Genomic DNA, 25,419 nt, shown 5'->3' with positions numbered 1-25,419 from the left:
CTGCACAGGCTATTCAGGGACACCATTTTACGCATACGAATTATGCCCTGTTTTCTCATTACGTATTGCAAGGGGATTAATTTGATTCAGAGGTCTTTCAGCATGACACAAGCAAAAAGCTTGGAAACAAATTAATACATTAAATTATAGTACACAACATGTATGTTCTTGATGAATTATTTTTTAAGGTAAGCATTCTCCTGCACATTTATAAGGAACTTATAGTCTGTCCACAGGTAAATCCCTAACTGGGTCAACCCACCTGTGCTCTGAGAGGCTTCAGCTGCATGATCTGGTCATACTGCTCCTGATACTCTTCAACCTCCTTCGTGGCCTTCTCCAGCTTCACAGGCACCTTACGCAGGTTCTCACGAAGCTGCACACAAAAACAAACAAGAAACCGTCGGAGACGGGTGATGCTTCCAAAAGTTTTTTTTGTCACAATATTGCACTATATTCAGATAAAAGGAAACGTCTTGAGGGGCATAACTTTGGACAAAATAATACGATGGATGGTTTACCAATATAAAAATCTCAAAGGGCCATAACTCTCTAAATAAATCATCTCAACAGTACCCACAAATAACATGCCCATCTCCTCAAGGTAGTTAAGCTTCCCATAAAGCTTCATTGAATTCCAGTCAGTAGTTGGGGAGAAATAGCCCGGACAAGAAATGCACTATATGTACAGTTAATGGAAAATTTCTAAGGGCCATAACTCTGTGAAAATCATCCGACCAGAACCAGCTGATAATATCATACATGCCATACGTCCCGATCTCGGCGGGACAGTCCCGCTTTTGGGCCCTTTGTCCCGCCGTCCTGATATGAGACGATTTGTCCCGACATTCGTATAAAACGATGTAAGGTCTATAGGTTCCCAATAAAATTCGCTATTCAAGCTCTGTTTTGCTAACACCTACCCCTGCTAATCCCTTTATTGCCCCCAATTAACAATCCGATTCTACTTATCGTGTGTACCAGTGTTGTTTATGACACCTTATCAGCGATTTATCGGCTAGGTAATTATTGATTTCATCAGGCATTCACACCATGGTGGTCTTCAATATAGTGGTCGCTTATTGCTATCGATAGTTGTATTATAATGAAATAAATGTTGAAAATGTTTATTTTTGTATTTGTTTGAAACGGTTTACAAAACAATAAAATTAACTCTACGTCATTAATGAGTCTTTTACATTCAATGTTTAGTTCATAAATAGCGGGATAATCAGAATGTGAAATATACCAACATTGCAACAAACAGTCCAATAAGTGATACCCATCTTGTCTAGTGTAATTGGGTGTAATTGTAATAAAAAAACAACGAGGTGCATGACAGTTTGACCCTACTCCAATTAAGCTAAAAACCACGAGGTGCTATGCATGACAGTTTGACCTTACTCCAATTAAGCCGCGACAATTGACAGGTAACAAACTGCGCATGGAAACATGCTTAAAAAACATCGCAACAAACAGTAAAAGTAGTACCCATCTTGTCTTGTGTTATTGTAATAAAAACAACGTGTTGTTATTCATGACAGTTTGACACTACCCCAATACAGCGCCTGACAATTCACAATTCAGTTTAATCTGTGTATATAAGAAGAAATCAAAATATGATTATTAACATTAGAGAAAAATAATTCGAGTAAAGCAGCCATAGACTTCTTTTGTCCTTTTGTTTTTGTTGGTGTAAAAACGGTTGGGGCGTTGTTGAGAGTTAAAATGAACACAAAGACGGTTTGCTTCCACCAAAAACCTACCTATGAAATGTGTACGGCCGCGCATTCTGTGTGTAACTGATGTAACTGTTCGGTAGATAGTTTACTGTAACCCGTACTTTCAGTGTACTGGATAGCCTCCCCTGCGTTAATGTTTGCCATTGAAATTAATATAATGAGTATTGTTGTCGTAATGTTCTAGATTTTGTACTCTAAAAAGATTAATATTATCCTCGTTATTTGCTATGGTCTTATTTTATAAAACTGTTATTGTTATGTTTTAGATTCCATGCTTCATATCAGATGTTTTATGTCTTGAATAAAAGTATCAAGAGTATTTGTAAGTACTATACTGACTATAGATATAGTAAAGGTGGAATGATAAATCGTTTTAGGTGTCCCGCTTTTGGGTCAAATTATGTCCCGACAATTTTTTATGGAATGTCCCGCTTTGGACCTAAAAAATTATGGCATGTATGGATAATATGCACATCTCCTCTTGGTAGTGAAGCTTCCCATAAAGTTTAATTGAAATCCGGTCATTAATTGCTGAGAAATAGCACGAAAGCCAAATAAAAATTGTGCACGGACGGAAGGACACATCCACGGACAGACGAAGCGGCGACTATATGCTCCCCCAAAATTTTTTGGGGGAGCATAAAAAGATTGTTGAGTTGATATGCCCAGCAAAATAATTTGTGTTTATGGATGGGTAAAAATCCCTTGATGAATGGTAGAATCCTTACAAAACAAGCAAATTCGTTGAATTGATATCCCCCGCCAATATGCTTCTGGACACAAAAGTGTTATATTTGACACTCAACAATATCCCTCCGCCGATGACGGAGGATAAAAAGGTATTTTTACTAAATTTTTGTAAGACTAGACCTTGACCCTGGAGACCTGTGCCTCACCTGTGTAAATTATTAATAATAGAATTTCATCAAGTTTTTTATCTGTTACCTCAATGTGTGACCTTGACATTGCCTCTAGGGTTATGGGTTTTGCATAAGACTAAGCCCCAGATGATTGAGAGAAACTGCAGTAAGTTTCATGGATGTGGTTCATATTTTATTGGAGATACAGCTCAAGACAGAAAAAAGGCCAGTATAAAAGGGTATTTTCAAGTCAAAAAGGGCCATAACTCTTCTAACTAATAGTTTTTCATTTGCACATGGTTTGCATCACAATTTGACATGCATCATCCTATTCTCCATACATACACTCATACCAAGTTTGTCTGCCCATCAGTTCCAAGCTCCAGACACAAACGTGTAAATATTTTCAAGTAAAAAAGGGGCCACATATACCTCCAATACAAGATCCTTCACTTCCTGGTCACTATCAAAGGCTCGGTGACATAGGGGACAGCAGGGGTTCAGTTTCTCCAAGTCTTCTTTATACTTCTTAAAGAAATGCTCAGCACCGAGCAATGAACCTCTCTGACTGAAATACATCACACACAATAATCTCTCAAGTATAAAGAAAACATTATTGATTAAGGCCATAATGGGACTGTGTCCCACACAAACGTTCAACCAGACCTACTTACAGTAATTGTGCCTAAAAACAAAAGTATATATTTTTCCCAATTAGAACTTAAAATTCCCATCAGAAAACACAAGACCGAAATCAGACACTTTTTCTAAGATTGAAAATTATTTATGATGAATATAACTTAAAGCCCATCCATGAATACAAATGTTTACCATTAAAGGTTATTTAGTTGACAAATGTTGACTATTGTTCTGTTTTAAATAACACATACATGACCTTAGACCTCTGATGAAGAAGATATATTTTGCATTATCCTTTAATTTCCCTTTGTAAGGATGTTGTTTTACCCAAATATTTAAAATTACCTTTGAGAAATCACAGTTTCCATTGTTGCTAACCGACGATATAAAGAACGGACTGAAGGACAGACAGACCAGATGGACCAAGGCCTAACCTATAACTATGTCGGGATAAAATGGGTAGTGGACATAAACAAGAGGGCCATGGGACCTAAGGGAACCCAAGGCCTGAAGGAACTAAACTATTCTGAGAAGATCGAGTTCAGAAGAATATTAGCACTTCATGAAACATAAGTATTCAATTTCTATTGAATTATTATGACAACCCTTTGATAAGTGAACATATTTCCAACACAGAACATAAATGTACAGATTTAAACCTTATATTAATGGGAGACAAATCTATCTGTCCTGATTGTCTTGCAAAAAAGGATGTCTATTTTGTAGTTCAATAGATCACTCATGAAGTATAAATAAATGAAATGGTGGGATTCCATTTTGCGGTCTTGACAAACCAAGTATATTGGGTGAAAAAACTTATAAAACTAAAATAAGACAGTTCTTGTTGTTTTACTTCATCCACATGAAAAACAACTTCAACAGCACACTATCATAGTAACTCTTTAATCGTTGAAATCATACTAAAAAAACATGCAACTTCAACATGTGTAAATAGGTTCTCTTTAATGGTTGAAATCATACTAAAAAACATGCAACTTCAACCTGTGTTAATAGGTTGCACTTAAGCCAAAAATATAATCTGAACTAATACAACTGGTTAGAAGCCACATTTTTCAATTAACAGAAGCTCACCATGAGAATATGGGTCTCAGTTAAGCCAAAAAAAACAAAACTGAACAAGAGATTGCCAAGCAATATGGTCCCCTACCAGTGAAACTCCACCATTGTCAGAATTTTTTTTATTTATATATTTGTTGCCATAGCAACCATAATTATTGACGTAGGAACAAAATGAATGACGTGCACAATCTCAATATTGCCATCTATCCATATTTTAAGTTTCATGAAATAATATGAAGAACTTTTAAAGTTATCGCAGGATCCAAAAAAGTGTTACGGACAGACTGACTGACAGACTGACAGAGCGCAAACCGGTTTCACCGGTAGGGGACAATAAACATAATATGTTGTACTTAATTCACAGTTCTTAACATACACTCTAGCCTTCTCCACTTTGTCCTGTACAAGACTGAGTCCCTCATCAAAGTTTTGACTGCCACACACTTTGTATACCCTTTCCTCCAGACCTGCCAAAGAAAGGTCAAAGTGTGAGCATGAATCTATCCTGTCTCATATGGAAATGATCAGCAGATACAACAGCTGCGGATCAACTTTTGAAAAACATATTTCCATGTGTAGATTTTACCCTTTGCATGCTGGAAAAATTGTCGTCTGCTAAAATGTTGTCTGCTGAATTTCTAAAATTAGCATTTTCTTCTATTTTTTTTCAAAGACTACTATCAGAATAGCAAACAGTTTGGATCCTGATGTTACGCCATGTTCTGTGGCGTCTCATCTGGATCCAAAGTGTTTGCAAAGGCCTTTAAAATTTGATTCCAGCGCTAAAAGGGTTAATCAGATTAAGTCTTGTTTGTAGATTTAACATATAATAACCAAAGGTTATTTATTTTTAAACACATCATAGGAGGAAAATCATCCACCCTCCCCCTTAAGAGATTCCCCACTAGTCTTTTTATTTAACAGATACATTCAAGGACTTCTGTAAAGCTTCTTTATACCTTAGAAGGAAATCAGCTGAATGGTGATAACATATGTCAAGCTATTTTTTGGACATGTTGCTTTTTATCTAAACCAAAGCTATGTAGGAATAAATCTTATTGTGTATTGTAGTTGTAAACTTAAAAATTCATACCTTTAAGTTCTCCTTCTTTCTTGTTATTTTGTTCCCTGGTAACAAGCAATAAACAAACATTAAATTTCGGAGTGTATAAAACCTATATCACAATTCCTTCTCAATGCAATATTGTACATTACACACATAAAAATTAATGTATTATCATGGTCAACTTTTGTGTAAATTCCACAACGGTTCAACCTGATAAGTTGTGACATGCACATGTTAACTATTCAACTTACATGTACATTTTTCTCTGTGCCTCCAACTGCGACAGTGAGTTATTAATCTGCTGCATCTTGCTTCTTGATTTGTGCACTTCGTTGGTTTGATTACTACAAATATAATGCACTAAAGTACTTTGATTTGGGTTTATAGGTCCAAGAAACACCAAATATGAAAAGTTGAAATCTTGGGAAGACAACAGATCTGCAATGTTCGAATCGTTGGCAAACGATAACCTAATATGAGCTGATCTAAATAATTGATTATGTGTGCTTAACCTTCGGCAAGTTGTTGCTGCAGTTGCTTCAAAGAGCCACAACTCGAGTTTTACAGAAATAATAGGACAGTTTCTACAATGTGTTACAATTAACCAAACTGATAAAGTACTTAAACATAGTTTAGTACACATTCTTAAAGCAATTAGTGAACAAGAGGTGAGTTTGTCAGAAACACAATGCCCCTAATTCGCCGCTTTGAAGCCATAAATTTGACCTGTGACCTTGAAGGATGACCTTGACCTTTCACCACTCAAAACGTGCAGCTCCATGAGATACACATGCATGCCAAATATCAAATTGCTATCTTCAATGTTAAAAAAGTTATGACCAAACTTTAACGAAGGTTAAAGTTTTAGGAAAGAAAAATACAATGATATTTGACCTTTGACCTTGAAGGATGACCTTGACCTTGACTTTTCACCACTCAAAATGTGCAGCTCCGTGAGATACACATGCATGCCAAATATGAAGTTGCTATCTTCAATAATGCAAAAGTTATCAAACTTTAACCAAGGTTAAAGTTTTTTGACACACAATGAATGAATGAATGACAGACAGACAGACAGGCCAAAAACAATATATCCCCGATCTTTCGATCCGGGGCAATAAAAAGGTTTACAATCATCATTCTTAAACTAAGGTAAATCCTCAATTAAATGGTTCAGTATTTGTACCTGATGTATTCTTCGATTTCTTCCCGTATCTTACTATCACTAGGCATCGTGCCCAACAGGTTCTTTATCATAGATTCACGCTTGGCACGCCTGAAAGAGATTTTATTTTCTATATCCTTTTTAAAAGCCTCAAAATCTGTTGTTGCTTTTTGCCTCACAACATTAAGGATGACCATGAATGCCCATCAAAGGTGTAAGAATACTTATATGATATACATATATATGCGCAGTTTTAACCCTTTACCACTTAGATACATATTTTGACAAGTCTGTAGTCCCTTAGAGTTAAATTTAATTAAAGACCTTACTTACTAGATTCAAGTTTTAGAGGCTTCATTTTCAACCATAAGATACTGATGGGCAGCAAACAGCATAAAACCTGACTTTCTTTTAGAAGAGACTTTCTTTAAATACAAATTTAAACAAGAGATGTGTTTGTCAGAAACACAAAGCCCCCTACTGCGCCTCTTTGAAGCCATGTATTTGACCTTTGACCTTGAAGGATGACCTTGACCTTTCACCACTCAAAATGTGCAGCTCCATGAAATACACATGCAAGCCAAATATCAAGTTGCTATCTTCAATATTGCAAAAGTTATGACCAAGGTTAAAGTTTTGGGACAGAATGACAGAGTGACAGAATTACAGACAGGCCAAAAACAATATCCCCCCAATCATTATATCGGGGGGCATAAAAAAACACAAAGTGCCATAATAAATTAGCCTCCGAGGACTGCACAGGCTAACCTAGGCCAACACTTCACTCACTTGCATTCAGATAGGCTCATATATTTCTCATTTGCAAACTTGCAAAAAAGTATGTATTGTAATTGATTAACTACCAGTATTTTTATCTTAATCATATGTATTTGAACATATGGGTCACCTGCTTTTTTACTAAACAAATACTAAATTAAACTTTTATGCAAAAGGTATAGTTCTTATGTGATCCTTTTTTATCATCATTATTAAAACACGCAACAAAAGGGAACAGACAAGCTGAAATAGACAAATTCAGGCTTATACCACTACAAGTATAAACTCTTCGCCAGATATTATTAAAGGATTTCTTTCTAGGCAACTTAAATCACAAACTTTAGCACATGCATTTTGAAAAATCCCAAACAAATACAGTTTCTTCTTGGTATTTCAAAGCTTAACACCTTAACGCAAACTAGTGCTGCAACAATATACCGGTATATCGGTATATATCGCAATACGCAATCCGCATATTGTATTGCGATACGATTTTCATCATACCGGTACGAAAATTTTACAAAATTCATTCACATTTTGTCCAGAAAAGCAATCCGAAATAATGATAACAAGGTAAACAAAACAAAGCAGTGTAAATAAAAATTTTCGTAAAAATAGCATTCTGAAAGTGTATTATACAGAGTAGCGATGTTACATCGGAGCATTTGTTCGATGCTTTTGAACAGATTATCGTTGAATTAATTGCGAACAGCTGTAAAAGTTTCGTTCGATTCTGAATTGAGCATTATTAAATATGTAATCCGAATTTCGGAAATACACTTCCAAATTTTAATGCTAATGCGACAATAAAAAATTCTAGCGTCAAATAAAAAGTGCTTTATCCTTTGTCTCAATAAAAAGCGCGCGAAAATTATGCAGACATGTAGAACGTTGCATGGAAAGTATGGGTGTCTTATAAAAACGGGAACATCACGTCAGGTGAATTACGCATGTTCAGTGGAAAAATACGCCCTGGTTGGACGATATTTCATCACATCTTTAAATAGTAACAAATGCCAAAATGTATTTGATACTTAAGAAAATTTGCGAATGTTTGTGTTTCTTGTTATTCTTGAGCACATTTATAGTAAATATTTACCAGAATTTGCTTTAAAGCTGAAATATACGGGATTATCGGGTAATTGGCAAGTTATAATTTTGGTACAAGTTAGCAATATATTGCGATATAATGCAATACGGGTTTTTGAACTGACAATATATTGCAATACGGTTTTGGGCGTATTGCTGCAGCACTAACGCAAACAAGGATGACTGAATGATAGTTGAGACTTATTTCAATAAGATTGACGTTTGAGTCTATAGACTCACAGCCTTCGAACATTCTCCTGTTTGGTGACCATCTCCTTCTTGTACATGTCCAGCTCAGCCTGCGCACTGGACTGCAGAGTCAGTTTGTTCATCTCCGAACTGAAGACACATGTATTTACACAAATGTTATTATTGCATACTTTAAACAGTGATCATGCAAAAAAGGATAAAGTCATATTAATGAAATAAAGTTTAATAGACATCTTCAGCTCCACAAATGTGAACACATACAAGATGGAGGCCAGTAGGCCATCTTGCATCTGATTAATGCAAAATCTTCTGATTTATGCAAAAACGAGATAAATTTCATGTTAATTGACAAATATTTTAAGTAGTTTGAAGGTAAAACATTTCTTACAGACCAACCAACAAACAGACCATTTGCCATGGTCACTGCAGTATGAAATGCTTCAAGTTATACTTCTATGGTAACAAACATTTGACAAATGCAAAAAAGAATCAGAGTGGATTAAAATGCAGCTCATCATAAAAAGCTTAGAACACCAGAATTATGAGCCTTAAGAGCCCTTCAGACATCTGCAGAGAGCAATAATACAAAAACATTATTGTCACAGCATTTTATAATTTATACTATTTTATATTCCCTTTTTATCTTAAATGGAAAAAATGATGTTCTTGATTGTTTGCCTACAGATCAAAGATCACTAAACAAAGCACATTAAGGCTTCATTTATGGTATTTATTGACTTTAAATATTAACTACAACATTTGAAAAACAGCAGGCAATTTTACTGTTATCTCATTGGTCAGACACCTGACTTTAATTGAGCTCACTTATCATAGCCTCCATGGCAGATTTCTCCTTGGTCAGACACATGACTTAATTGAGCTCACTAATCTTTGCCTCCATGGCTGATTTCTCCTTGATCAGACACATGACTTACTTGAGCTCACAAATCATTGCCTCCATGGCAGATTTCTCCTTGGTCACACACATGACTTACTTGAGCTCACTTATCTTTGCCTCTATGGCAGATTTCTCCTTGGTCAGACATATGACTTACTTGAGCTCACTAATCTCTGCCTCCATGGCAGATTTCTCCTTGGCCAGACAAATGACTTACTTGAGCTCACGTATCTTTGCCTCCATTACAGATTTCTCATATGTCAGACACATGACTTACTTCAGCTCACTTATCATTGCCTCCATGGCAGATTTCTCCTTAGTGAGACACATGACTTACTTGAGCTCACTAATCTTTGCCTCCATGGCAGATTTCTCCTTGTTCAGACACATGACTAACTTGAGCTCACTTATCTCTGCCTCCATGGCAGATTTCTCCTTAGTGAGACACATGACTTACTTGAGCTCACTAATCATTGCCTCCATGGCAGATTTCTCCTTGGTCAGACACATGACTAACCTGAGCTCACTAATATTTTCCTCCATGGCAGATTTCTCCTTAGTGAGACACATGAATTTACTTGAGCTCACTAATCTTTACCTCCATGGCAGAATTCTCCTTTGTCCGACACATGACTTACTTGAGCTCACTAATCATTGCCTCCATGGCAGATTTCTCCTTGGTCAGACACATGACTAACTTGACCTCACTAAACTTTGCCTTCATTGCAGATTTGTCCTTGGCCAGACACATGACTTACTTGAGTTCACTTATCTTTGCCTCCATGGCTGATTTCTCCTTGGTCAGGCACATGACTTACCTGAGCATACTTATCTTTGCCTGAACAGCAGATTTCTCCTTGGTCAAACACATGACTTACTTGAGCTTACTAATCTTTGCCTCCATGGCATATTTCTCCCTGGTCAGACACATGACTTACTTGAGCTCACTAATCTTTGCCTCCATGGCAGATTTCTCCTTGGTCAGACTCATGACTTACTTAAGCTCACTTATCTTTGCCTCCATGGCAGATTTATCCTTTGGCAGACAAATGACTTACTGACTTACTTGAGTTCACTAATCTTTGCCTCCATGGCTGATTTCTCCTTGGTCAGACACATGACTTACTTGACCTCACTAATCTTTGGCTCCATGGCAAATTTCTCCTTCGTCAGACACATGACTGACTTGAGCTCACTAATCTTTGCCTCCATGGCAGATTTCTCCTTTCTCAGACACATGACTTCCTTCAACTCACTATATCTTTGCTTCCACAGCAGAATTCTCCTTGGTCAGACACATGACTTACTTCAGCTCACTAATCTTTGGCTCCATGGCAGATTTCTCATTGGTCAAACACATGACTTATTTGAGCACACTCATCTTTGCCTCCATGGAAGATTTCTACTTTGTCAGACACATGACTTACTTAAGCTCACTAATCTTTGCCTCCACGGCAGATTTCTCCTTGGCCAGACACATGACTTACTTAAGCTCACTAATCTTTGCCTACATGGCATATTTCTTGTTCGTCAGACACTCACTAATCTTTGCCTCCATGGCAGATTTCTTCTTGGTCAGACACATGACTTACTTGAGCTCACTAATCTTTGCCTATATGGAAGATTTCTTGGATGTCAGACACATAACTTGTTAATTAGCTCACTTATCTTGGCCTCCATGGCAAATTTCTCCTTTCTCAGACACATCACTTACTAATTAGCTCACTAATCTTTGCCACAACAGCAGATTTCTCATTTGTCAGACACATCACTTACTCGAGCTCACTTATTGCCTCCATGGCAGATTCTTCCTTGGTCAGACACATGACTTACTTGAGCTCACTAATCTTTGCCTCCATGGCAGATTTCTCCTTGGTCAGACACATGACTTACTAGACCTCACTAATCATTGGCTCCATGTCAGATTTCTCCTTGGTCAGACACATGACTTACTTGAGCTCACTAATCATTGCCTCCATGGCAGATTTCTCCTTTGTCAGACACATGACTTACTTAAGATCACTTATTTCCTCCATGGCAGATTTTTCCTCGGTCAGACAAATGACTTACTTGAGCTCACTAATCTTTGCCTAAATGGCAGATTTCTTGTTTGTCAGACACATCACTTACTAATTAGCTAACTAATCTTTGCCTCCATGGAAGATTTTTACTTGGTCAGACACATGACTTACTTGAGCTCACTAATCTTTGCCTCGATGGCAGATTTCTCCTTCCTCAGACACATGACTTACTTGAGCTCACTAATTTTTGCCTCAACGGCAGATCTCTCCATGGTCAGACACATGACTAGTCTGAGCTCACTTATCTTTGCCTCCATGGCAGATTTCTCCTTGGGCAGACACATGACTTACTTTAACTCACTGATATTTTCCTCCATGGCAGATTTCTCCTTGGTCAGACATATGACATACTCGAAATCACTTATCTTTGCCTCCATAGCAGATTTTTTCCTGGTCATTTCTCTTTGGTCACACACATGACTTACGTGAGCTCACTTATCTTTGCTTCCATGGCAGATTTATTCTTGGTGAGACACATGACTTACTTGAGCTTACTAAACTTTGACTCCACGGCAGAATTCTCCTTGGTCAGACAAATGACTTACTTGAGCTCACTAATCTTTGCCCCCATGGCAGATTTCTTCTTGGTAAGACACATGACGTACCTGAGCTCACTAATCTTTGCCTCCATGGCAGATTGCCCCTTTGTTAGACACATCTCTTACTTGAGCTCACTAATCTTTGCCTCCACGGCACATTTTTATTTGGTCAGACAAATGACTTACTTGAGCTCACTAATCTTTGCCTCCATGGCAGATTTCTCCTTGGTCAGACACATGACTTACTTGAGCTCACTTATCTTTGCCTCCATAGCAGATTTTTCCTTGGTCAGACACATGATTTACTTGAGCTCACTAGTCTCTGCCTCCACAGCAGATTTTTCCTTGGTCAGACACATGACTTGCTTGAGCTCAATTATCTTTGCCTCCATGGCAGATTTCTCCTTGGTCAGACACATGACTTACTTGAGCTCACTAATCTTTGCCACTATGGCAGATTTCCTCTTGGTCAGACACATGACTTACCTGAGCTCACTAATCTTTGCCTCCATGGCATATTTTTTCTTGGTCGGACACCTGACTATACCTGAGCTCACTAATCTCTGCCTCCATGGCAGATTTCTACTTTGTCAGACACATAACTTGCCTGAGCTCACTTATCTCTGTCTGCATGGCAGATTTCTCCTTAGTGAGACACATGACTTACTTGAGCTCACTAATCTCTGCCTCCATGGCAGATTTCTCCTTGGTTAGACACATGACTTAACTGAGCTCACTAATATTTGCCTCCATGGCAGATTTCTCCTTAGTGAGACACATGAATTTACTTGAGCTCACTAATCTTTGCCTCCACGGCAGATTTCTTCTTTGTCCGACATATGACTTACTTGAGCTCACTTATCATTGCCTCCATGGCAGATTTCTCCTTGGTCAGACACATGACTTACTTGAGTTCACTTATCTTTGCCTCCATGGCTGATTTCTCCTTGGTCAGGATCATGACTTACCTGAGCTCAATTATCTTTGCCTCAACAGCAGATTTCTCCTTGGTCAAACACATGACTTACTTGAGCTCACTTATCTTTGCCTCCTTGGCAGATTTCTCCTTGGTCAGACACATGACTTACCTGAGCTCAATAATCTTTGCCTCCACGGCATATTTCTCCTTGGTCAGACACATGACTTAATTGAGCTCACTAATCTTTGCCTCCATGGCAGATTTCTCCTTGGTCAGACACATGACTTACTTAAGCTCACTAATCTTTGCCTCCATGACAGATTTATCCTTGGGCAGACACATGACTTACTTGAGCTCACTAATCTTTGCCTCCATGGCTGATTTCTCCTTGGTCAGACACATGACTTACTTGACCTCACTAATCTTTGGCTCTACGGCAAATTTCCTCTTGGTCAGACACATGACTTTCTTGAGCTCACTAATCTTTGCCTCCAAGGCAGATTTCTCCTTTGTCAGACACATGACTTCCTTCAGCTCACTTTATCTTTGCTTCCACGGGAGATTTCTCCTTGGTCAGACACATGACTTACTTCAGCTCACTAATCTTTGGCTCCATGGCAGATTTCTCATTGGTCAAACACATGACTTATTTGAGCTCAATTAATTTTGCCTCCATGGAAGATTTCTACTTTGTCAGACACAAGACTTACTTAAGCTCACTAATCTTTGCCTCCACAGCAGATTTCTCCTTGGCCAGACACATGACTTACTTGAGCTCACTAATCTTTGCCTACATGGCATATTTCTTGTTTGTCAGGCACATCACTTACTAATTAGCTCACTAATCTTTGCCTCCATGGCAGATTTCTACTTGGTCAGACACATGACTTACTTGAGCTCACTAATCTTTGCCTACATGGTAGATTTCTTGTTTGTCAGTCACATCACTTATTAATTAGCTCACTAATCTTTTGCCTACATGGAAGATTTCTTGTTTGTCAGACACATAACTTACTAATTAACTCACTAATCTTTGCCTCAACAGCAGATTTCTCATTTGTCAGACATATCACTTTCTCGAGCTCACAAATCATTGCCTCCATGGCAGATTCTTCCTTGGTCAGACACATGACTTACTTGAGCTCAATAATCTTTGCCTCCATGGCAGATTTCTCCTTGGTCAGACACATGACTAACTTGACCTCACTAATCATTGGCTCCATGGCAGATTTCTCCTTGGTCAGACACATGACTTACTTGAGCTCAATAATCTTTGCCTCCATGGCAGATTTCTCCTTGGTCAGACACATGACTAACTTGACCTCACTAATCATTCGCTCCATGGCAGATTTCTCCTTTGTCAGACACATGACTTACTTGAGATCACTTATTTACTCCATGGCAGATTTCTCCTTGGTCAGACAAATGACTTACTTGAGCTCACTAATCTTTGCCTCGATGGAAGATTTCTCCTTGGTCAGACACATGACTTACTTGAGCTCACTAATTTTTGCCTCAACGGCACATTTCTCCATGGTCAGACACATGACTAGTCTGAGCTCACTTATCTTTGCCTCCATGGCAGATTTCTCCTTGGGCAGACACATGACTTACTTGAACTCACTGATATTTTCCTCCATGGCAGATTTCTCCTTGGTCAGACATAAGACTTACTCGAAATCACTTATCATTGCCTCCATAGCAGATTTCTTCCTGGTCATTTCTCTTTGGTCACACACATGACTTACTTGAGCTCACTTATCTTTGCTTCCATGGCAGATTTATTCTTGGTGAGACACATTACTTACTTGAGCTCACTAAACTTTGACTCCACGGCAGATTTCTCCTTGGTCAGACAAATGACTTACTTGAGCTCATTAATCTTTGCCCCCATGGCAGATTTCTTCCTTGGTAAGACACATGACGTACCTAAGCTCACTAATCTTTGCCTCCATGGCTGATATCTCCTTGGTCAGACTCATGACTTACTTGACCTCACTAATCTTTGGCTCCATGGCAGATTTCTCCTTGGTCAGACACATGACTTACTTGAGCTCACTAATCTTTGCCTCCATGGTAGATTTCTCCTTTGTCAGACACATGACATCCTTCAGCTCACTAATCTTTGCCTAAATGGCAGATTTCTTGTTTGTCAGACACATGACTTACTTCAGCTCACTAATCTTTGCCTAAATGGCAGATTTCTTGTTTGTCAGACACATCACTTACTAATTAGCTAACTAATCTTTGCTTCCATGGAAGATTTTTGTGTGTCACATGACTTACTTGACCTCATCTGCGCAATGGCAGATTTCTCATTGCTCAAACACATGACTTATTTAAGCTCACTAGTCTTTGCCTTCATGGAAGATTTCTACTTTGTCAGACACATGACTTACTTAAGCTCACTAATCTTTTCCTCCATGGCAGATTTCTCCTTGGTCAGACACATGACTTACTTGAGCTCACTAATCTTTGCCTAAATGGCAGATTTCTTGTTTGTTAGACACATCACTTACTAATAAGCTAACTAATCTTTGCCTCCATGGAAGATTTTTACTTGGTCAGACATATGACTTACTTGAGCTTACTTATCTTTGCCTACATGGCAGATTTCTTGTTTGTCAGACAACACTTACTAATTAGCTCACTAATCTTGGCTTCCATGGCAGATTTCTCCATTGTCAGACACATCACTCATTAATTAGCTCACTAATCTTTGCCTCAACAGCAGATTTCTCATTTGTCAAGCAGATTTCTGATTTGTCAGACACATCATTTACTCGAGCTCACTTATTGCCTCCATGGCAGATTTCTCCTTGGTCAGACACATGACTTACTTGAGCTCACTTATCATTGGCTCCATGGCAGATTTCTCAATGGTCAGACACATGACTTACTTGAGCTCACTAATCTTTGCCTCCATGGCAGACTTTTCTTTGTCAGACAAATGACTTACTCTAGCTCACTAATCTTTGCTTCCATGGCAGATTTCTCCTTGGTCAGACACATCACTAACTTGAGCTCACTAATCTTTGCCCCCATGGCAGATTTCTTCTTGGTCAGACACATGAAGTACCTGAGCTCACTAATCTTTTCCTCCATGGCAGATTTCTCCTTGGTCAGACACATCTCTTTCTTGAGCTCACTAATCTTTGCCTCCACGGCACATTTCTACTGGTCAGACACATGACTTACTTGAGCTCACTTATCTTTGCCTCCATGGCAGATTTTTCCTTGGTCAAACAATGATTTACTTGAGCTCACTAATCTCTGCCTCCACAGAAGATTTGTCCTTGGTCAGACACATGACTTGCCTGAGCTCACTTATCTTTGCCTCCATGGCAGATTTCTCCTTGGTCAGACACATGACTTACTTGAGCTCACTTATCTTTGCCACCATGGCAGATTTCTCCTTGGTCAGACACATGACTTACCTGAGCTCACTAATCTTTGCCTCCATGGCATATTTTTCTTTGTCAGACACATGACTTACTTGAGCTCACTTATCTTTGCCTCCATGGCAGATTTCTCCTTGGTCAGACACATGACTTACTTGAGCTCACTAATCTCTGTCTCCATGGAATATTTCTCTTTGGTCAGACACATGATTTGCCTGAGCTCACTAATCTTTGCCTCGATGGCAGATTTCTCCTTAGTGAGACACATGACTTACTTGAGCTCACTAATCTCTGCCCCCATGGCAGATTTCTCCTTGGTCAGACACATGACTTACCTGAGCTCACTAATATTAACCTCCATGGCAGATTTCTCCTTAGTGAGACACATGACTTACTTGAGCTCACTAATCTTTTCCTTCATGGCAGATTTCTCCTTAGTAAGACACATGACTTACTTGAGCTCACTAATCTTTGCCTCCCTGGCAGCTTTCTCCTTAGTGAGACACATTACTTACTTGAGCTCACTCATCATTGCCTCCATGGCAGATTTCTCCTTGGTCAGACACATGACTTACTTGAGCTCACTTATCTCTGCCTCCATTGCAGATTTCTCCTTGGTCAGACACATGACTTACTTGAGCTCACTTATCTTTGCCTCCCTGGCAGCTTTCTCCTTGGTCAGACTGGCAATCTCCTTCTTGAGATCCTCAGGATTCACAGAGCCTTCTTGAGTCTCCAGGTCTACTTCCTAGCAAGAAAAAGTGCCTTAAATTACTTTTAGCATCCAAAAGGCATTCACTGCATGTCTTTATAACCAATGCCATACTATGACTTATACTGAAACTACCAAAATAGGTTCTATAACACTACTTGCAAGAAAATACACTCCACCAATTACGTGCAATATTACTGTTACAATATAAAGATCAGGCATTAGGCATGGTAAGTACAAATATTGGTTTTAGCAAAAAAAGTTTGCAGTTAACTCTTATGTGATTTCAAAAAACGATCTTTTTTTCCACCAAGACCTAGATACAAGTAAACGCCAGATTTGCAGAAAACTAATTCATTTGACAATATTATCCAAAATTTCATAATTCTCCCTTAAACTCTTTACAGCAAAAACCAAAAGTGATGTTACAGTTTAAGGAAGTCTAAATTTGATCTGACCGATACAGTAATAACACAAATGTGACAAACTCAACCCAGATACATGTAAATGCAAAGATTTCAACCCATTTAATAAAAAATACCAACATGTCTTCGCAGCTCTAGTTTGATCTGGTCCAGACGCCCACTGGAGGCTTCAATGGCGCTCAACTTCCTATTGATTACCTTGACCTTCTCACGATTCTCAGCCTGCAGATAGAATGTATTTTTTTACTTGACAGCAAAATGTTTAGGACTAATTTATTAATACATGTATACATATGAGAGGACAGGTTTTCATGAGGTGGTAAACGCAAAGTGTTTTCCTACTAAACAAACTACTTTCATGTACATTAGTTGTTATAACTGTAATATAGTTGCCATAACAAGGCTTTGAAAGTTTTTCAAACAATACAGCAGTACCCTACAGGTTGTCTCCTCTACCAAATAAGGAACCTGCATTATCTCCATTTTGCCATACACTTCACATGTGTAATGTTGCAGTATAAAACCCAATTAGCATTGGTCACAGCAGTACATTGTATAAAGATTTGTTGTCTGTAACATTCAGATGTTTTACCTCTGATGAAAATATGTTTATTTTCTGAAAACATGACGATAAGACCGTGTCGAGCAAAAATGTGTCTTAAGCTGTATGTGTTTGCGCAGTCTGGTCAGGAGCTCCTCTGTCTGCTTATGTGATCACCAAACCTTGAGTTTCTTTATACAGCACAAGGCAGCTCCTGACCACACTGCAAGACTGTGCAAATGCACAGGCTCATCTGGAACTATGATAGCTATATGGCCTAAAACCCATTTTTAAATGGATTTTTCAATGATGCGTCTCATTTACCATCGTCTCCTTCTTCATAAGGACACTATGCTCCAGTTTGGTCTTGTTGGTCCTTAGCTCATCTATCTTGCTCTGGATCTCTGACTCCCTCGAGTCAAATTCTTCCTGAAATCAAGTATTCAACATTCCCACTCAGAGGCAAAGTGAAAATGGCTATTGGCAACCAGCACAAAAGCAGAACAGGCTGCGAGTAACTGTCTGTTCAGGTTTCATGCTGCTTTCTGCTCATCAGTATCTAGTGATTGGAATTGGAGCCTTTTAAACTTGAATCTGGTAAGAAGGTCTGAAATGTTAATTTATTTTGTTAAGGACTACAAACAATTTAAAGCATGTTTCTTATTCGTAAAGGATTAATGGAAACAAGCTCTTATTCATTTTCATTATGTCTGTATTTGACAGCAATAAATGTATTACAATAACAATTTCAGAGCAAACCAGAGATGTGTTTGTCAGAAACACAATGTCCCCTACTGCCCCGCTTTGATTTATTTGATTTTTTTATTATATCCCTTTAAAAAATATTACTTCCCTTGTGAAAATGATCTGTACCTGCTAAATGATAAATAGAAATTATCTCCCTTTAATGCTTGTTACTTCCCTTGCATCTGTTTTTTTGATCTTTGACCTTGAAGGATGACCTTGACCTTTCACCACTCAAAATGTGAAGTGCTCCATGAGATACACATACATGCCAAATATCAAGTTGCTATCTTCAATATTGCAAAAGTAATGGCCGATGTTAAAGTTTTCAGACAGATGGACAGATAGACAGATGGACAGACAGACAGTTCAACTGCTATATGCCACCTTACCTGGGGCATAAAAAATTCAATCACACCAGAAAAAAACTAAAAACCCCGGCAAATCTGTTTCAAATTTTACATTAACATGACTTGTAAAAAATTATTTGCATAATATCAAACACTGCAATAATATTTGACGATGGTACTGAATGTAGACACTGTACTTGAGACTTAACAGTTCTCAAGCTGGGTAACAATATGGGATAATCGGAAACAGATTCCCCCCCCCCCCCCCCCAAACAGGGCCTTAACACCCATCAATCAATCCTTTGATGACATATTGAACGGAAACCAATTTAACACTAAATGTCACAGTGACCTTGACCTTGAACTAGTGACTCCAATTTCAATTATGTAATCCACTGTCCAAGGCCAATTGGTCAATTCGTTGACGAGTTATTGATCAGATGATTTTGACACTAATTGTGACAGTGACCATGACCTTTGAACTAGTGACCCCAATTTCAATATGGGTCATCTTTTGTCAAAGGCCAATGCACATGTGAAGTATCAAGCCAATCGGTCAAATTGTTGACGAGTTATTAATTGGAAACGAACTGGTCTACTGCCAGAAGACATCCAGCAAAACAATATACCCCTCTTGTTTGAAGTGGGACATAGATATCAAATGAATACCCTGGATGCATGTCAATTATAATCTTTGATGCTTGTTGAGGAAGACATAAAGACTCAAAATGCTTGTTCAAACCCAAAGGTAGTTGTTTACAATGGTGTCATACTAAACAGAACACAAGTGAATATCAATCAACTGTGATGTTCATTTTTTTTTTTTTAATTTAGGATAAAAATAATAATGAGAAGAGTAAAAAACAAAAAGAAATTGCCTGATCACAGGATGGTAACACAAATGATTGATAACATATGAATGTCCCCCAATAAATGAGCCAGTCCCTGAAAAATGGGCTTCATGCATCTGCCTACAGTATTTTCACACATAAGCCTGTGCAGCCAACGAAGTCTTATCTGGGATGACACTAATAGATATTTTCATTTAGAAGAGAATTCCTTTAAATGATTTTTTTTATAGAAGACAGCGGAATGCACTGTCTAATCTGGGACCATACTTTAGGCATACAAGACAGCGGACTGCACTGTCTAATCTGGGACCATACTTTAAGCAAACAAGACAGCGGACTGCACTGTCTAATCTGGGGCCATACTTTAGGCATACAAGACAGCGGACTGCACTGTCTAATCTGGGACCATACTTAAGGCATACAAGACAGCGGACTGCACTGTCTAATCTGGGACCATACTTTAAGCATACAAGACAGCGGACTGCACTGTCTAACCTGGAAAAATACTTTAGGCATACAAGACAGCAGACTGCACTGTCTAATCTGGGGCCATACTTTAGGCATACAAGACAGCGGACTGCACTGTCTAATCTGGGACCATACTTTAAGCATACAAGACAGCGGACTGCACTGTCAAATCTGGGACCATACTTTAGGCATACAAGACAGCGGACTGCACTGTCTAATCTGGGACCATACTTTAAGCATACAAGACAGCGGACTGCACTGTCTAATCTGGGGCCATAATTTAGGCATACAAGACAGCGGACTGCACTGTCTAATCTGGGACCATACTTTAGGCATACAAGACAGCGGACTGCACTGTCTAATCTGGGACCATACTTTAAGCATACAAGACAGCGGACTGCACTGTCAAATCTGGGACCATACTTTAGGCATACAAGACAGCGGACTGCACTGTCTAATCTGGGGCCATACTTTAGGCATACAAGACAGCAGACTACACTGTCTAATCTGGGACCATACTTTAAGCATACAAGACAGCGGACTGCACTGTCTAATCTCGGGCCATACTTTAAGCATACAAGACAGCGGACTGCACTGTCTAATCTGGGACCATACTTTAGGCATACAAGACAGCAGACTGCACTGTCTAATCTGGGGCCATACTTTAAGCATACAAGACAGCGGACTGCACTGTCTAATCTGGGACCATACTTTAAGCAAACAAGACAGCGGACTGCGCTGTCTAATCTGGGGCCATACTTTAGGCATACAAGACAGCAGACTGCACTGTCTAATCTGGGGCCATACTTTAGGCATACAAGACAGCGGACTGCACTGTCTAATCTGGGACCATACTTTAAGCATACAAGACAGCGGACTGCACTGTCTAATCTGGGGCCATACTTTAAGCATACAAGACAGCGGACTGCACTGTCTAATCTGGGACCATACTTTAAGCATACAAGACAGCGGACTGCACTGTCTAATCTGGGACCATACTTTAAGCATACAAGACAGCGGACTGCACTGTCAAATCTGGGACCATACTTTAGGCATACAAGACAGCGGACTGCACTGTATAATCTGGGACCATACTTTAAGCATACAAGACAGTGGACTCCCTGTCAAATCTGGGGCCACACTTTAGGCGAATGCATGGAACCAGATTTCCCAGAGACAGGCTAAACTCTTTATCACCAACATACCTTTTTCTGCTTTGTGTCATTCATCATCTGCTCCAGTTTACCCTGCATGCTCTTTAGAAACAGCTTGTACTTCTCATCCACTATCGGCCCTTGAAAACCTGCAAACGCAGTGCGCACAATGGTAGGACTCAAATATACAATGGTTCTCATCCACTATCGGCCCTTGAAAACCTGCAAACGCAGTGCGCACAACGGTAGGACTCAAATATACAATGGTGTCAAATAGTAACACATTTGTCAATATTTAGCTGGCATTATCTACAAATGACTACACCTTTGCTGTATAAAACAAATTGTAGTTAGTTTGGAGTTTGTATGCTGTTTTATCAGTACTAGTATTTCAGTCATGTCACAGCAAAATGGTTTACCAGTATGACCTCTACATAGGTATGTCAGCAGCTGACATTGAGTTGAGAGAAGAACAGACATATTGCAAATGTGATGTCCAATATGCCCACACAAGTGACCACGCTTCCTTCACAATATTTGCTAAAGACATTTAAATTCAAGAATGACAGTATACATCCACTTTGAGTTGTAAAAAGAAGGCCTTGTTGGTCTTGATTCATTTGCCCATTTGAATCTGAGTCGATAAGTAGGTCCAGGTCAATGTCAAAATGGAATTACCAAAAGATTAAGTAAATTTAGTAAGGACCTTCTGTATTCATTTAAGTTCAAAACTAGTTCAAGGTCAAGGTCAGGTTTGGTGATGTTGGTGTGTTGCGAGTGTTCAAAGACATTATCCATGGAAATGTCAAAGATTTGTATAAGCCATTATTGATGTTAAACAAAGCATGTGATTTCGTGTTAATATTACATGGACAGAATCACTGTATGCCTCTTGGCTGAGGACATCAAAATGCTTTTCAAATGTTAAATAATAGTACACACTATACTGCCAAAGCATGTGATAAAGTGTGTAAAGCTTGAATTTCTCTTCAATTATCAATTCTTCTATTTTCTTAGCTTTTTACAACAAGAGGGCCGAAATGGCCCTAGTTCGCTCACCTTTTTTTAAAAGGCCTTGTTAATTGCTTAGTTAAAAATTCAGTTCTCTAGAGTATATTAGATTGGTTTTCTTCTGTTTACTTCTACAGTGTGAGCATATGATTAATTTTGATTGAAAACTGTCCAATTGCATGGGTTTTTTGCAATGCAAACATTTGCAAGTAATGCAAATTCTACAGGTCTTTACAAGGCTTTTGTAAGATTTGGACCTCGTGACCAAGATTTTGACCCCACATAACCCTATGTCAAACTTTGCCTAGATATCATCAAGAAAAACATCCTGGTCAAGTATCATCATTATTGGACCAAAACTATGGCCTCTAGTGTATTTACAAAGTTTTTGAGAGATAAGACCCCATTACCTAGATTTTGTCCCAACATTACCAAACGTCAAACTTGACCTAGATATTGTCCAGAAAAACATCCTGGTCAAGTTTTCTTATTATTGAACCAAAACTCTGGCATATGGAGTGTTGACCCCTCATGACCAAACATCAAACTTTGGTACAAAAATAAATATTATGACCAAGATTCATAAAATCTAAAACACAATTGTGACCTCTAGAGTGTTTACAAGATTTTGTATAATATCATGAAAATTTTGACAATCTAAGGGAAATAATTCTGGCATTTATTATGCAATTTTGCTCATTATCAAACTTGACTGAGATCTAGGGGCCATATAGCTTCTCAGCAACTTAAATACAGAATGCTTGAGAAATGTGAATGCTAGAGTGGCTACAAACCAAATGTGTATGGACGAACGAAGGACAAAGACAGATCCTAAAACCTCACCTGAGCAATCAGGTGAGCTAAAAAGTGTTTGTTTTGTTCACTGATATGAGCCATTTTCCAACTTGTATGAGATATCAATAAAACCAATGTCTTTATGGAACGCCTCGTCTGTCTCCTGTTAACTATTGATATATTAGAGGTTTCAATTAAATGATGTGGGTTTTAAATCATATGATATGTGTTTATAATAGTATGCTGTCTGCTTGCCACAGTATGCTGTGTGTTTGTGATGGTATGATGTGTGTTTGTGATGGCATGCTGTGTGCTTGTGATGATATGCTGTGTGTTTGTGATGATATGCTTTGTGTTTGCCATAGTCTGCTGTGTGTCTGTCATGGTATGTTGTGTGTTTGTCATGGTATGCTGTGAGTTTGTGGTGGTACGCTGTGTTTTTGTGAAGGTATGCTGTGAGTTTCATTTAAATGATGTGGGTTTAAATCATATACTAGTAATATGTGCTTATAATAGTATGCTGTTTGCTTGCCATAGTATGGTGTGTGTATGTGATGGTATGCTGTGTGTTTGTGATGGTATACTGTGTGTTTGTGATGGTATGCTGTGTGTTTGTGATGGTATGCTGTGTGTTTGTGATGGTATGCTGTGTGAGTGTAATAGTACACTGTGTGTTTGTGATGGTATGCTGTGTGTTTGTGATAGTATGCTGTGTGTTTGTGATGGTAAGCTGTGTGTTTTGTTATGGTATGCTGTGTGTTTGTGATGGTATGCTGTGTGTTTGTGATGGTTTGCTGTGTGTTTGTGATGGTGTGCTGTGTGTTTTATTATGGTATGATGTGTGTTTGTGATGGTATGCTGTGTGCTTGTCATGGTATGCTGTGTGTTTGTGATGGTATGCTGTGTGCTTGTCATGGTATGCTGTGTGTTTGTCATGGTATGCTGTGTGCTTGTCAAGGAATGCTGTGTGTTTGTGATGGTATGCTGTGTGTTTGTCATGGTATGCTGTGTTTTGTTATGGTATGTTGTGTGTTTGTAATGGTATGCTGTGTGTTTGTGATGGTATGCTGTGTGTTTGTGATGGTATGCTGTGTGTTTTGTTATGGTATGCTGTGTGTTTTGTTATGGTATGCTGTGTGTTTGTCATGGTATGCTGTGTGTTTGTCATGGTATGCTGTGTGTTTGTGATAGTGTGCTGTTTGTTTGTGATGGTATGCTGTGTTTTGTTATGGTATGCTGTGTGTTTGTGATGGTATGCTGTGTGTTTGTGACAGTATGTTGTGTGTTTGTGATGGTATGCTGTGTGTTTTGTTATGGTATGCTGTGTGTTTGTCATGGTATCAAGGACATCATGTTAGATAACCTGCAGGATCAATCTGAACGCTTCGGACAGTGGACTACACCATACCGTCTCTCTGATGTACAAAAGCGGCTGTCATATTTGATTTGGAACTGCTTTAGACAAGAGCACCGCCTTGCAGGTGCAGACCGCTCACAAAGGAGGGAGGGATGGAGTGAAGAGGGGTGTATAGTGTGGGGGTGTGGACATTTATTACATTATCTTCCAAAAATGTGAAAAAAAAATGCAAAAAAAAGAAAAAAAATGGGGGGGGGGGGAATCAGGGGTGCGATGGTCGATGGTTGGACGGTATTTCAAAAATAAAATAATAAAAATCAATATTTGTGTTTTTAACCGTTTCAAAAAAAAAAATTTGAGGGGTGGGGTATAGTGTGAGGGTGTGGTGGTCATTTGTGAGATGATCTTAAAAAAAAAAAAATAGGGGGGAGATTCGGGGGGGGGGGGGGGGGGGGGGGGGATGGGGGGGCACGGGGGATGTTTGGGTGAAGTCTAATGTGGTATGTCAGGTAAGAGTGTTTTGTCAAAGTATCAATCAAATCTAA

General features: G+C 38.8%; 1 protein-coding gene across 5 annotated transcripts in view; it reads right to left on the bottom strand.

Annotated features, from left to right (window-relative positions):
* Positions 1 to 25,419, bottom strand: part of LOC127877166 (DNA repair protein RAD50-like) — a 116,706-nt gene that overhangs the window by 47,124 nt on the left and 44,163 nt on the right. For all 5 annotated transcript variants that reach the window (XM_052422826.1, XM_052422823.1, XM_052422822.1 and 2 more), the window contains exons 14-24: positions 21,763 to 21,860; positions 18,469 to 18,573; positions 17,724 to 17,825; positions 17,102 to 17,214; positions 8,659 to 8,757; positions 6,574 to 6,663; positions 5,639 to 5,731; positions 5,415 to 5,449; positions 4,698 to 4,788; positions 3,035 to 3,170; positions 263 to 376 (exon numbers count right to left, since the gene is read on the bottom strand). In XM_052422826.1, the coding sequence (XP_052278786.1) occupies positions 263 to 376; positions 3,035 to 3,170; positions 4,698 to 4,788; positions 5,415 to 5,449; positions 5,639 to 5,731; positions 6,574 to 6,663; positions 8,659 to 8,757; positions 17,102 to 17,214; positions 17,724 to 17,825; positions 18,469 to 18,573; positions 21,763 to 21,860 (1,076 nt within the window). The remainder of the gene's footprint in view (positions 1 to 262; positions 377 to 3,034; positions 3,171 to 4,697; positions 4,789 to 5,414; positions 5,450 to 5,638; positions 5,732 to 6,573; positions 6,664 to 8,658; positions 8,758 to 17,101; positions 17,215 to 17,723; positions 17,826 to 18,468; positions 18,574 to 21,762; positions 21,861 to 25,419) is intronic.

This window comes from Dreissena polymorpha, chromosome 4 (genome assembly GCF_020536995.1).
Source record: "Dreissena polymorpha isolate Duluth1 chromosome 4, UMN_Dpol_1.0, whole genome shotgun sequence".
NCBI lineage: Eukaryota > Metazoa > Mollusca > Bivalvia > Myida > Dreissenidae > Dreissena > Dreissena polymorpha.
Note: the sequence above shows the minus strand (reverse complement) of the source record. Positions and strands in the feature narration are given on the sequence as shown.